This window comes from Oncorhynchus masou, chromosome 33 (assembly GCF_036934945.1).
Source record: "Oncorhynchus masou masou isolate Uvic2021 chromosome 33, UVic_Omas_1.1, whole genome shotgun sequence".
Classification (NCBI taxonomy): domain Eukaryota; kingdom Metazoa; phylum Chordata; class Actinopteri; order Salmoniformes; family Salmonidae; genus Oncorhynchus; species Oncorhynchus masou.
In genome coordinates, this window is record NC_088244.1 from 20,235,969 (window position 1) to 20,250,181 (window position 14,213).

The 14,213-nt window shown below is 51.4% G+C and overlaps 1 protein-coding gene across 2 annotated transcripts in view; it reads right to left on the minus strand.

Moving 5' to 3' along the window:
• Window positions 1-5,348: 5,348 nt before the first annotated feature.
• The window catches only part of LOC135527531 (ataxin-1-like), a 51,299-nt gene continuing 42,434 nt past the window's right edge, over window positions 5,349-14,213 (minus strand). For both annotated transcript variants that reach the window (XM_064956030.1, XM_064956031.1), the window contains exons 2-3: window positions 6,439-8,126; window positions 5,349-6,200 (exon numbers count right to left, since the gene is read on the minus strand). In XM_064956030.1, coding sequence (XP_064812102.1) covers window positions 5,766-6,200; window positions 6,439-7,998 — 1,995 coding nt within the window. In that variant the 5' untranslated portion in view covers window positions 7,999-8,126 and the 3' untranslated portion in view covers window positions 5,349-5,765. The remainder of the gene's footprint in view (window positions 6,201-6,438; window positions 8,127-14,213) is intronic.

Below are 14,213 nucleotides of genomic sequence, written 5' to 3' on the forward strand. Positions count from 1 at the left end.
CATTCACCTTGCCTGCCCAGGTCCACCGACCGACCGGCTGACAGACTTCGGCTCAGAAGAAGCTAGAAGATTTAAAACTGAGAACACATTGCGAAAGTGAGAATCAGAGAGGTTGCATTAAATCGGTTTAGCATAGAACATCTGTAATGTAATAGATAGTCATTTTTTGGGGCTCTGTACTCCAGAACTTTGGATGTGAAATTATACAATGACTATGAGGTAAGTGCAGTCTGCCAGCTTTAATCTGAGAGTATTTTCATCCATATCAGGTGAACCTTATAGAAATGACGTATAGGGGACCAAAAGTATTGGGACAAATTCACTTATATGTGTATTAAAGTAGTCAAAAGTTATTATTTGGTCCCATATTCCTAACAAGCAATGAGTACATCAAGTTTGTGACTTAAAAAATCAATAGAAATAAAATGCTAACCTCCTCTGTTATTGTAATAGTGAGAGGTTAGCATGTCTTGGGGGTATGATATAAAATGCTAACCTCCTCAGTTATTGTAATAGTGAGAGATTAGCATGTCTTGGGGGTATGATATAAAATGCTAACCTCCTCAGTTATTGTAATAGTGAGAGGTTAGCATGTCTTGGGGGTATGATATAAAATGCTAACCTCCTCAGTTATTGTAATAGTGAGAGGTTAGCATGTCTTGGGGGTATGATATAAAATGCTAACCTCCTCTGTTATTGTAATAGTGAGAGATTAGCATGTCTTGGGGGAATGGTATAAAATGCTAACCTCCTGAGTTATTGTAATAGTGAGAGGTTAGCATGTCTTGGGGGTATGATATAAAATGCTAACCTCCTCTGTTATTGTAATAGTGAGAGGTTAGCATGTCTTGGGGGTATGATATAAAATGCTAACCTCCTCAGTTGTTGTAATAGTGAGAGGTTAGCATGTCTTGGGGGTATGATATAAAATGCTAACCTCTGTTATTGTAATAGTGAGAGATTAGCATGTCTTGGGGGAATGGTATAAAATGCTAACCTCCTCAGTTATTGTAATAGTGAGAGGTTAGCATGTCTTGGGGGTATGATATAAAATGCTAACCTCTGTTATTGTAATAGTGAGAGGTTAGCATGTCTTGGGGGTATGATATAAAATGCTAACCACCTCAGTTATTGTAATAGTGAGAGGTTAGCATGTCTTGGGGGTATGATATTTGTGCGTCACTCATCATTATTCACGATTCATACAGGACTACCTGTAATCATGTTAGCATCCACATGAATGTAGAATTGTTCAGAAACATTCTCTTCTTAGTAACTCCAAAATTACACAATACATTATTTAACATTCATTTCTACTGGGCACAAACAGCTAATGCAGCCAACAAATTTGTAGAGTCACAAGCTTGATGCGTGCAAGGAGTATGGGACCAAATACTAAACTTTTGACAACATTAATGCATAAGTGAATATATACTTTTGGTCCCCTAAAATGGGGGGACTATGTAAAAAAAAAGCACTGTAATTTCTAAACGGTTCACCTGGTATGGATTAAAATGCTCTCAAATTAAAGCGGCAGTCTGCACTTTAACCTCATAGTCATTGTATCATTGTACATACAAGGTGCTGGAGTACAGAGCCAAAACAACAACAAAATTGTCGCTTTCCCAATAATTCCAGAGGGCAGTGTATATACAGTATCTGTGATAGACTTCTTTAATACAGTTTACTTTCACACTGATTGAAAATCCATATCCTGCAGAAAACACAGTATGTAAGTCAGTATGTAAGGGTGCTTCATTCTCAAGTGCTTGATTCTCACTAAACATCTCATACTGTCAATGTGAAGCTCAGACTGCTGCCCCTCAGACCGCTGCCCCTCAGACCGCTACCCCTCAGACCGCTGCCCCTCAGACCGCTGCCCCTCAGACCGCTACCCCTCAGACTGCTGCCCCTCAGACCGCTGCCCCTCAGACCGCTACCCCTCAGACCGCTGCCCCTCAGACCGCTGCCCCTCAGACCGCTACCCCTCAGACTGCTGCCCCTCAGACTGCTACCCCTCAGACCGCTGCCCCTCAGACCGCTGCCCCTCAGACTGCTGCCCCTCAGACTGCTGCCCCTCAGACCGCTGCCCCTCAGACCGCTGCCCCTCAGACTGCTGCCCCTCAGACTGCTGCCCCTCAGACCGCTGCCCCTCAGACCGCTGCCCCTCAGACCGCTGCCCCTCAGACCGCTGCCCCTCAGACCGCTGCCCCTCAGACCGCTGCCCCTCAGACCGCTGCCCCTCAGACCGCTTGTCCTCAGACCGCTGCCCCTCAGACCGCTGCCCCTCAGACTGCTGCCCCTCAGACTGCTGCCCCTCAGACTGCTGCCCCTCAGACCGCTGCCCCTCAGACCGCTGCCCCTCAGACTGCTGCCCCTCAGACTGCTGCCCCTCAGACCGCTGCCCCTCAGACCGCTGCCCCTCAGACCGCTGCCCCTCAGACCGCTGCCCCTCAGACCGCTTGTCCTCAGACCGCTGCCCCTCAGACCGCTGCCCCTCAGACTGCTGCCCCTCAGACTGCTGCCCCTCAGACTGCTGCCCCTCAGACTGCTGCCCCTCAGACTGCTTGTCCTCAGACTGCTGCCCCTCAGACTGCTGCCCCTCAGACTGCTGCCCCTCAGACTGTACTGCTGCCCCTCAGACTGCTGCCCCTCAGACTGCTTGTCCTCAGACTGCTGCCCCTCAGACTGCTGCCCCTCAGACTGCTGCCCCTCAGACTGCTTGTCCTCAGACTGCTGCCCCTCAGACTGCTGCCCCTCAGACTGCTGCCCCTCAGACTGCTGCCCCTCAGACTGCTGCCCCTCAGACTGCTTGTCCTCAGACTGCTGCCCCTCAGACTGCTGCCCCTCAGACTGCTGCCCCTCAGACTGTACTGCTGCCCCTCAGACTGCTGCCCCTCAGACTGCTTGTCCTCAGACTGCTGCCCCTCAGACTGCTGCCCCTCAGACTGCTGCCCCTCAGACTGCTACACCTCAGACTGTACTGCTGCCCCTCAGACTGCTGCCCCTCAGACTGCTGCCCCTCAGACTGCTTGTCCTCAGACTGCTGCCCCTCAGACTGCTGCCCCTCAGACCGCTGCCCCTCAGACCGCTGCCCCTCAGACTGCTGCCCCTCAGACTGCACTGCTGCCCCTCAGACTGCTGCCCCTCAGACTGCTGCCCCTCAGACTGCTGCCCCTCAGACTGCTGCCCCTCAGACTGCTACCCCTCAGACCGCTGCCCCTCAGACCGCTGCCCCTCAGACCGCTGCCCCTCAGACCGCTGCCCCTCAGACTGCTGCCCCTCAGACCGCTGCCCCTCAGACTGCACTGCTGCCCCTCAGACTGCTGCCCCTCAGACCGCTGCCCCTCAGACTGCTGCCCCTCAGACTGCTACCCCTCAGACCGCTACCCCTCAGACCGCTGCCCCTCAGACCGCTGCCCCTCAGACCGCTGCCCCTCAGACCGCTGCCCCTCAGACCGCTGCCCCTCAGACCGCTACCCCTCAGACCGCTGCCCCTCAGACCGCTACCCCTCAGACCGCTGCCCCTCAGACCGCTGCCCCTCAGACCGCTGCCCCTCAGACTGCTGCCCCTCAGACCGCTGCCCCTCAGACTGCTGCCCCTCAGACTGCTACCCCTCAGACCGCTACCCCTCAGACCGCTACCCCTCAGACTGCTACCCCTCAGACCGCTACCCCTCAGACCGCTGCCCCTCAGACTGCTGCCCCTCAGACCGCTGCCCCTCAGACCGCTGCCCCTCAGACTGCACTGCTGCCCCTCAGACTGCTGCCCCTCAGACTGCTTGTCCTCAGACTGCTGCCCCTCAGACTGCTGCCCCTCAGACTGCTGCACCTCAGACTGCTTGTCCTCAGACTGCTGCCCCTCAGACTGCTGCCCCTCAGACCGCTGCCCCTCAGACCGCTTGTCCTCAGACCGCTGCCCCTCAGACCGCTGCCCCTCAGACCGCTTGTCCTCAGACCGCTTGTCCTCAGACTGCTGCCCCTCAGACTGCTGCCCCTCAGACTGCTGCCCCTCAGACTGCTGCCCCTCAGACTGCTGCCCCTCAGACTGCTTGTCCTCAGACTGCTGCCCCTCAGACTGCTGCCCCTCAGACTGCTGCCCCTCAGACTGTACTGCTGCCCCTCAGACTGCTGCCCCTCAGACTGCTTGTCCTCAGACTGCTGCCCCTCAGACTGCTGCCCCTCAGACTGCTGCCCCTCAGACTGCTACACCTCAGATTGTACTGCTGCCCCTCAGACTGCTGCCCCTCAGACTGCTGCCCCTCAGACTGCTTGTCCTCAGACTGCTGCCCCTCAGACTGCTGCCCCTCAGACCGCTGCCCCTCAGACCGCTGCCCCTCAGACTGCTGCCCCTCAGACTGCACTGCTGCCCCTCAGACTGCTGCCCCTCAGACTGCTGCCCCTCAGACTGCTGCCCCTCAGACTGCTGCCCCTCAGACTGCTACCCCTCAGACCGCTGCCCCTCAGACCGCTGCCCCTCAGACCGCTGCCCCTCAGACCGCTGCCCCTCAGACTGCTGCCCCTCAGACCGCTGCCCCTCAGACTGCACTGCTGCCCCTCAGACTGCTGCCCCTCAGACCGCTGCCCCTCAGACTGCTGCCCCTCAGACTGCTACCCCTCAGACCGCTGCCCCTCAGACCGCTGCCCCTCAGACCGCTGCCCCTCAGACCGCTGCCCCTCAGACCGCTGCCCCTCAGACCGCTACCCCTCAGACCGCTGCCCCTCAGACCGCTACCCCTCAGACCGCTGCCCCTCAGACCGCTGCCCCTCAGACCGCTGCCCCTCAGACTGCTGCCCCTCAGACCGCTGCCCCTCAGACCGCTGCCCCTCAGACTGCACTGCTGCCCCTCAGACTGCTGCCCCTCAGACTGCTTGTCCTCAGACTGCTGCCCCTCAGACTGCTGCCCCTCAGACTGCTGCACCTCAGACTGCTTGTCCTCAGACTGCTGCCCCTCAGACTGCTGCCCCTCAGACTGCTGCCCCTCAGACTGCTGCCCCTCAGACTGCTACACCTCAGACTGCTTGTCCTCAGACTGCTGCCCCTCAGACTGCTGCCCCTCAGACTGCTTGTCCTCAGACTGCTGCCCCTCAGACTGCTACACCTCAGACTGCTTGTCCTCAGACTGCTGCCCCTCAGACCGCTGCCCCTCAGACTGCTGCCCCTCAGACTGCTTGTCCTCAGACTGCTGCCCCTCAGACCACTGCCCCTCAGACTGCTGCCCCTCAGACCGCTGCCCCTCAGACTGCTGCCCCTCAGACTGCTGCCCCTCAGACTGCTGCCCCTCAGACTGCTTGTCCTCAGACTGCTGCCCCTCAGACCACTGCCCCTCAGACTGCTGCCCCTCAGACCGCTGCCCCTCAGACTGCTGCCCCTCAGACTGCTGCCCCTCAGACTGCTGCCCCTCAGACTGCTGCCCCTCAGACCGCTGCCCCTCAGACTGCTGCCCCTCAGACTGCTGCCCCTCAGACTGCTGCCCCTCAGACTGCTGTCCCTCAGACTGCTGCCCCTCAGACTTCTTGTCCTCAGACTGCTGCCCCTCAGACTGCTGCCCCTCAGACTGCTGCCCCTCAGACTGCTGCCCCTCAGACTGTTGCCCCTGTCTGAGGTGTGTTAAGCAGAGATTGGGAGATGGGAAAGAGGGGTATGGGCTCATGCTTTGTGCAGCAGTGTGGACACCCTTAAAGTTGCCTGTTCTATGTCCTTCCCTGCAACCCTGCCTCGTGCTCTCACACAAGGAGGGTGTATTTGTGCTTGCATGTGCGCTCTACTGCCACTTCCTCTGCTTGGAGCCGTGAGGTAAATTGGTGGTCTTGTCAATTCCAGTAGTTCCGGTGGGAGGAAGGAGGTCGGGGGCTGACCATCGCCTCTTGCGTGGGCGTGGCTGCTCCTGGGTGGGGGGGTCTACAGGGGGAGGAGGGAGAGGAGGAGGGACAAGAGCAGGGGAGGGATGAGGAAGAGGAGGAGGAGGGAGAGGAGGGGGCATATCCTCCCTGTGTGTGCTGGCCCTGGCCTGGGTGTGTGTCCTGTGGCCCCGGGGGACTGTGTGTGTGTGTAAGGGGGTGAGGGCCAAGCAGATGTCTCCCTCGCTGAGCTGGCGGCAGGTCAGGCCGTAGAGCTGAGCGGTTCTCTGGGGACAGCAGGAAGACCAGCCGCGGTCACGCACGAAGAACGGGTACTCCACCAGAACAGTCAGTAACTCCTACATGCACAGAACAACAACATATTCACAACTGTGCTGGCATCTACATAGTTTTTACTAAGGATAGGAATTTCAATTAATGATTTCAACTGTTGTTGAAAGGAAATTTGTCACGTTTACATTACGTGAATAGAGCAGATTAAAAACGTTTGCTTTTCTAGTGCCTTTTATAAATACATGTAATTTATTGTCTAGCAGTGACTCAGATAGAAATATAGAGGATCGATGAGCCCCTGACCTGAGTGTTGCTGTCTGTGAGAAGGACCTGCAGGTGGTTGAAGCCGTGTGTGTTGCTGGGGCCGATGAGCAGCACGGTGCAGGTGCTGAGGTGGAACTCTGGGGAGGTGTCAGCACTCCTCAGGAAGTCCTCCGTCCTCAGCTCTTCCACACGCTTCAAACGACCCCCCACCAGCTCAATCAGAGAACCCTTGGCAAAGTGAGGTAGGAGCGCTGGGGGGATGTGGTGGGGGGCAGAGGGTGAGGCGGTCTTGTGGGGAAGGAAGGGGGAGGCAAGGGGACGCGAGTACTGCTGCCCAGGAGAAAGCTCTCTGCTGTCTTTATTTCCACCTCTTTTATTGTCTATCTCTCTGATGTCTCTGTCTCCTTCAGGCTCTCTTTCTCGCTCTTGTTCTTGTTGTCTGTCTCGTTCTCTGTCTTTCTCTTCTGTGCTGTGGCTGTTGGGCTGCCCCTGGGTTGAGTGCTGTGAGTTCCTCATGGTGTGCAGGCCATACAGAGAGCTGCATGAGGGGCTGTACAGCGGGTAGCGCTGAGCCTGGGCCTGGGTACTGAGCTGGCTGGGCTGCAGGGTGGAGTAAACAGAAGCCAGGGAGCAGTGGACATGAGCCTCCGCCACAGAGCCCCCCAGGGGGTCCAGTAGCTCCCCTCTCCCTGCCCGGGTGTCTGCCCCATGGGGCTGGGGACTAGTGGGGATCAGGGTGGAAATCCCAGCCTTTGGCGTCCCACAGGGATCCCTGTCCTGCAGAGAGGAATGTGAGTCAGGGCCCTCCAGTGTCGCTTGGAAATCTCGGAAACCTGCAAACTGCTCGAAACGCCCTGTGGGAACCTCCTGGTGTCTCCGTCTCCCGTTGGCATGGGAACCGTGGGGGCTGCCGCACAGCCTGGCACTGCCGCTGGGTTCGTTCTTGTACTCTCCTGAGGGGAGTGCCACCCTAGAGGCAGAGGCAGTCCTGCTGCCTGGCACGTCCAGCCCGTTGGGCCTCTTGCCCAGGTACCTGTGTCTGCCCTCAGTCAGGGAGTGGTCTAGGGGGTAGAGGGAGGGCTGGCTGAACAGGTGAGAGGGGGAGAAAAGAGAGGAGCTGTAGTCCCTTCGGCCTGTGTTGAAATAGGACCACATGTCTCTTGATTCAGTGGGGAAGGGGCTCTTAAAGGAGGAAGAGGATGAGGAGGGGGATGGTGGCAGGATTTCACCTTGGAGACACCTGGAGTGATGGGGGAAGGGGGTAGGGAGAAGATAATCCCTCTTCCCTACCTGGTCTTTGAGGGAGAGAAAAGGGACGGAGGAGGGGTAGGCCAGGTGCCATGGCAAAGGGAGGGGGATACACGGGGATGGGAGGGGTGGTGGGATAGAGGGTAACAGGCTGTGGCGGTTCGTCAAAGCCTCTTCGCTGCTCCCCCTGCCCCCCTCCCCCCTCCCTGAGCTGCTTGAGGGCCGGCTCCTGGGGGGCGTGGCGGGTGGTTTGAACTCGTCCAGGGGGGGGTGCTGGTTGGCCGAGCCATCCCGGAACTCCCTCTTCTTTGGGGGGAGGCACTCTTTGCCGCGGTCAGGGCTGGGATTCATGGGTGGGTGCCAGCGGCGGCGGGCACGGGCCCCTGTGTTTGGGCGATGGCTAGGTCACATGGGCCTCACAGGATAAAAAGGGGCGCAGAGAGAGGGATGGACCTCCACACGGCATCACTGTCAGATCACTGTAACCACAGAGAGACAGTGCAGGAGGTGAGAGAGAGAGGGAGACAAAGTGAGGAAGTGGGGGGGGGCAGAGAGAAAGAGAGATTGAGTGAAGTGTGTACATATCAGAGTGAAATGTGGACAGTCTGTCAGGCCTAGCTGTCAAGAATTGTCAGGACTTAGCAGTCAGACTGCTCTGATACACACAAACAAACCAACGCCTGACACAGATACAGGCAGAGAATGTTTTCTCTCGCCTGTGCACATTCTGTAATCCTTTGGAGGTTGGGTTGCAAATACAGCAATGCAGATTTGATTAGACAGCCTAGAGTATCTGATGTCAGTAGAACTTCAGACAATGAATCCCTATTCAATGAACGCCTATTCTATCAACTCCAGTGGGCCAACTCTTGATAACCAACTACAGTTTGCGATCGTTGTAGTTGCTACACATATTAATTACATTGCTGGTAATGTGGTCGGGACTGAAACTACCCAGTTTATTGGTCTCATTCAAGAAGCACATGAACTCCCACAAGTGTTCTAAAAATAGGCATTGCAGTATATCTGTAAAAACACACATGCTGTATAAACTCCCAGCAGGAGGCGTTTCATCTCTCTCTCTCTGAGGTTGGAACATAGAGATATGGTTTATTCTCATGAAGCGCCTCCCTCACACTCCTGAGGGCTGTTCCTCTATGTCCTATTTACTACCGCAGGTACACACACTTTCTTACACATGCATGGAGGCACACACACACACACCCCTCAGGCAGCTATAACTCTATCTCACTCCCCCTGCGATGGACAGAGCTAAGCTGAGAGGAACACTGTTGATATCACCAAGGGTGGTGTGTGTTCGAGTATATGTGTGTAACCCTCCCTCTCCCTTTTGTGCCTTCAGAAAGTATTCACACCCCTTGACTTCTTCTACATTTTGTTTTCTTACAGCCGGAGTTTAAAATGGATTACATTTAGATTTTTTTGTCTACACACAATACCCCATAACTTTAATAAAGGGGAATTTTGTGGTTCAAAATTTTTACAAATGATAAAAAATGTAAAATTGAAACGTCTTGAGTCAATAAGTATTCAATCCCTTTGTTACGGCAAGCCTAAATAAGTTCAGAAGTAACAATGTGCTTAACAAGTCATATAATAAAATGCATGGACTAATAGGGTTTTCAGAATTTTTGAATGACTACCTTATCTCTGTACCCCAGACATTGAATATCCCTTTGAGCATGGTGAAGTTATTAATTACACTTTGGATGGAGTATCAATACCTCCAGTCACTACAAAGATATAGGAGTTATTCCTAATGCAGTTGCCGGAGAGGAAAGAAACTACTTAAGGATTTCACCATGAGGCCAATGGTGACTTTAAAATAGTTACAGGGTTTATTAGCTGTGATAGAAAACTGAAGATAGATCAACAACATTGTAGTTACTCTACAATACTAACCTAATTGACAGAGTGAAAAGAAGGAAGCCTGTACAGAACAAAACATTTCAAAACATACATCCTGTTTGTAACAAGGCACTAAAGTTATACTGCAAAAAATGTGGCAAAGCAATTCACTTTTTGTCCTGAATACAAAGTCTTATGTTTGAAGCAAATACAATCCAACATATTACTGAGTACCACTCTCCATATTTTCTTTACTCCATTTTTCATGGTATCCAATTGTCAGTAGTTACTGTCTTGTCTCATCACTACAACTCCCGTACAGACTCGGGAGATGTAAAGGTCGAGAGCCATGCATCCTCCGAAACAGAACCCAACCAAGCCGCACTGCTTCTTAACACAGCACACATCCAACCCAGAAGCCAGCTGCACCAATGTGTCAGAGGAAACACTGTACACCTAGTGACCTGGTCAGCATGCACTGCGCCCCGGCCCGCCACAGGAGTCACTAGTGGGCGATGAGACAAGGATATCCCTGCCGGCCAAACCCTCCCTAAACCGGACAACGCTAGGCCAATTGTGCACTGCCCCATGGGTTTTGACTCAGGGGTGTGAATATTTATGTTATTATTTCTGTACTTGATTTTAAATACATTTGCAAACATGTTTAAAAACATGTTTTCACTTTGTCATTATGGGGTATTATGTGTAGATAAGTGAGAGAAAAAAATCTATTTAATGAATTTTGAATTCTGTAACATAATAAAATGTTGAGTAAGTCAGGGGGTATGAATTCTCCACCGCCCCACCAGCACAACTCCCGCAGCTGTTATTGCCACCGCCACATAACGCCCACCACCCACCAGTCCTCTCCAACACTCACTACTCGGCTAGCCCGCACGGCTGTCTGCCCCGACTGACAATTCTTCCTGTCTCGCTACCTGCCACCATTAGGCATGTAAATCTTGGTTGGGAAAAAAATGCATGCCAGCAAAGCCACTACACTACACAACACAACACTAAACAATACATTAACTGCACTATAACGGTGACAGATGGTGGCCACAAACTGTTAAGGCCTACATAAAGCTGTCCCAACAGAAGAGTCCCTACAGCTGTCCCAACTTCTTACCACTACTACACCTGGCTATCAGCGGCGCCTTGTCTGGCAGTGAAACAGTTAATTCAGCCTTGTTTACTGCCTTTTAAAAAACATAGCTGATATGGCTGACTTGCTCAAACAAATGTGTTTTTTTACGGACAATTGAGATATACAAACTATGGCATACGAGCAGATTATACGAGCAGCGACGAGCAGACAAGAGGCAATCCGTAATTTCGAACAAGACATTAATGAGTGAGCTCGGGCTGACGTAGTCAATATAACTATTTGTTCAGCACTTTTGAAATGTACAGCAACAGAATTCAGAACATGGGCCGTTCTTACAGTATTATCCCTGTTCACTAAGTCACTAACAGTAGGATAAATAAAGGAGGCATATAAGCAGACAATGCAAACTCTTATAATATTTGATGATGACATGTCATCCCGGGGCGGCAGGGTAGCCTAGTGGTTAGAGCGTTGGACTAGTAACCGGAAGGTTGCAAGTTCAAATCCCCGAGCTGACAAGGTACACATCTGCCGTTCTGCCCCTGAACATGCAGTTAACCCACTGTTCCTAGGCCGTCATTGAAAATAAGAATTTGTTCTTAACCGACTTGCCTAGTTAAATAAAGGTAAAATAAAAAAATCTGCTCCTGCTACACCCCCTAGTGGACATCAGGTGTCTCCTTCACCTGCAGCCATTCCCCCAGTTCTCTTCCACTCACTCTTCTCTCTGTGTGTGTGATTGTGTGATTGTGTGGTTGGAGACAGGTGTGCTGGAGTCAGAGCAGTTCCCCACCAGCTGCAACCCGTTCCATAATCAAGACCTCTACAAATACTCAGTCCTGCCACTTCCACTCTGCCAGATCGTAATATCTGTTCAGTCAGTCATGCTTCTAGCCATTTGTTGTTATTTAAGATCCTGCTGTGCCTATTTCCTTGCCTGACGCTGTTTCTCCTCTCACTGCAGTTTTGCAGCTCTGACTCTGACTCTGGTTCCTGTCTCCTGTTCCACATCTGACCACCCTGCTACCCTGTTCTGAATTCAACTCATCACTCCCTTGGATTCCCCTCCAGACCTGTTTACCCTGTCCCAACCCAGCTCACTCCTGCCTTCACATCTGGTTTCCTACAACTCGTCCAAGCTTCCCTGGATCTGCACTTCGTCTCTCCCTGTGTTACAACAAATATCTTAGTTCATTCAGACTCCGGTCTGAGTCTGCTCTTGGGTTCCCCTGTGCTGCTCCTCTTAATATGACATTTGTCTAAAACAGGCTATATGGTGCATGTGCACCACCAAGTCAGAATAGTAGGCTGAATTATGTGGGGAAAATGGACCAAATTATTAGGGTGAGGCACATGGGCTACTAACATCTTACTACACAACATACACCTAGTATTACTTTCTTAGTGACAGTATACATACCTCCCTGGCATATTACATAATTTATGCGACAGCATACAATACATTTTTAGGCTGTGCTCACTTTAACAGGGAATTGGCGCGGAAGTCCTTCGTGGGCATATTTAGTCATCAAACGTTGTCATCAAAGTATGGCATTATGGTGCTTTCAAGACAACTGGGAACTCTGAAAAAACAAGGTTGAATCATGACGTCAGTGATCTTCAGGTCAGAGCTCTAGAAAGAGGCCGAGTTCCCGACATGCAATTACGAGTTGAATGACCTTTTAAAATGTATTTTTCTAGTCTGAGCAAAACATTTTCCCAAGTTCCCAGTTGTCTTGAAATCACTGAAATATAAGATTTCCACGTTTCCAGATGTTTTGAACTCGGCAGAAGTCATGCTGTATTGACAGTATGGTCAGCATTGCATGTTTATCATTTTAAGCTTGGAAAAGACACCCTTAAACCCAGACTTGGACCACACACCCACTCCACTGAATAGCAGGCTAGTGATTGCTTTGCAATGCTTGCAGGTAGTCACTGATTCCTTCCAAACTACTCATTGTTGAATTTGCGATTTCCAACTTGTTGTGTAATGTTTATATCCAATGGCCGATGAGCACCGATACGTTTTATCGATAATTTCTCTTACTTATTTCTCTTTATATGACAAGGATTTGCCAGTAGATTGCTGACTTGATGCATGATGATGACTGCTAGCTTGATCTGTTAACATGATCAGTCCAATCAAAGCAAATGTAGATATAATGTGATTTGATGTCATTTTATCTGTGGCCAATGACCTTGAGCCTTCTTGGATGGGCACTTCCAATGCAACTCTATGGCAGCACCCAAGGGGCTTGAATTTTCAAGCTCTACCAGTAGATTTTGCGGTGATATTGTATCCCCATGAGTGACAGAACATTTAGCCAATCATGGTGCAGCTAGTGAACATAACCAACCCCTACGCTCCTTATTTTCTGCTGGCTGCCCCACTACCACAGAAAGCACTGAGCTAGGCTGAAACACCTGTATTTTGGAGCTCACTTACTCAAGTTTGTATGCAGATTTCTTAATTCAAAACATTTTTTTACATTGATTGCAAACTGATCCTGGTCCTGGACCGAGGGCACCGCTACCTCGCCCTCTTGGGCAGGGAACAAGGGGTGTTGGTAACACAGGGCACACTCAAAGGGTGACATACCTGATGAGGCGTTGATGAGGGTATTGTGGGCATGCTCACGCTCACACTCGCTCACACACAGAGGCACGCGCATACACAGATGCACACATACACACACGCACACAGCAACACACATTCTTATTGCACAGTGCGTGTGTGTGTGTGTATGTGTGTGTATGTGTGCATCTGTGTATGCGCGTGCCTCTGTGTGTGAGCGAGTGTGAGCATGAGAATGTGTGTGCCTTCTCAGTCCTCCTGTGTGAGAGGTGAAGGAGTTTTTCTTCAGCTTTAGAGTGAATATGTAAAGGTTTTCCTCAGAGAGCATCAGAGTCAGCATAAATGTTCCTCTGTCACTCTGCTGCTGTGGGATGGAAGATTGGCAGGCACATTGGAATTGACTTGACTTGCCCTCTTTACTTCTTGTGGCTCTGGATGATGGGATTAGCTGGCACCAGTGTATTGCCTTGTTATTCTGGAGATGACTGTTCTCTGTGGTTGGAGGGTTGTGGTTATGTTACAGTAACTGTCACTCATTAGAAAGAAAGGGACCATCCAAATCCTTTGCTTTTACATATACTCAAAGCATGTGTAATGCATATCAAGAAATACAAATGCTAGAAAATATCAACAGGCTTTGATGTCATTGAGGAATTTGTGAACTGTAAAAGTGAAATTTGTGAAATATTTTCAAACTGCCTCTCCCCCTCTCCATCCTCTCCACCAGTGATGTAGTGGTACAAAAAAAGGTGTGTAAACTCTGATTGCTGGCCGGGGTGAAAAAGTAATGGTCCCTATACTTTCAATGGATTTTTCTGCATAAGGTGGGTAAACTGTCAAGCAAAAAACGAAACGTGGGTAACCTGCATCTACTTGAGTTTACCATCCACTACACTGCTCTCCACAGGAAATACACATAGTGTTATATTAACCTAGTGTCCTGCATAAGAATGAGACAGAACCTCCATTCAGCATCTGACCACAGAGAGGACCCAGATTGACTCAGCTATT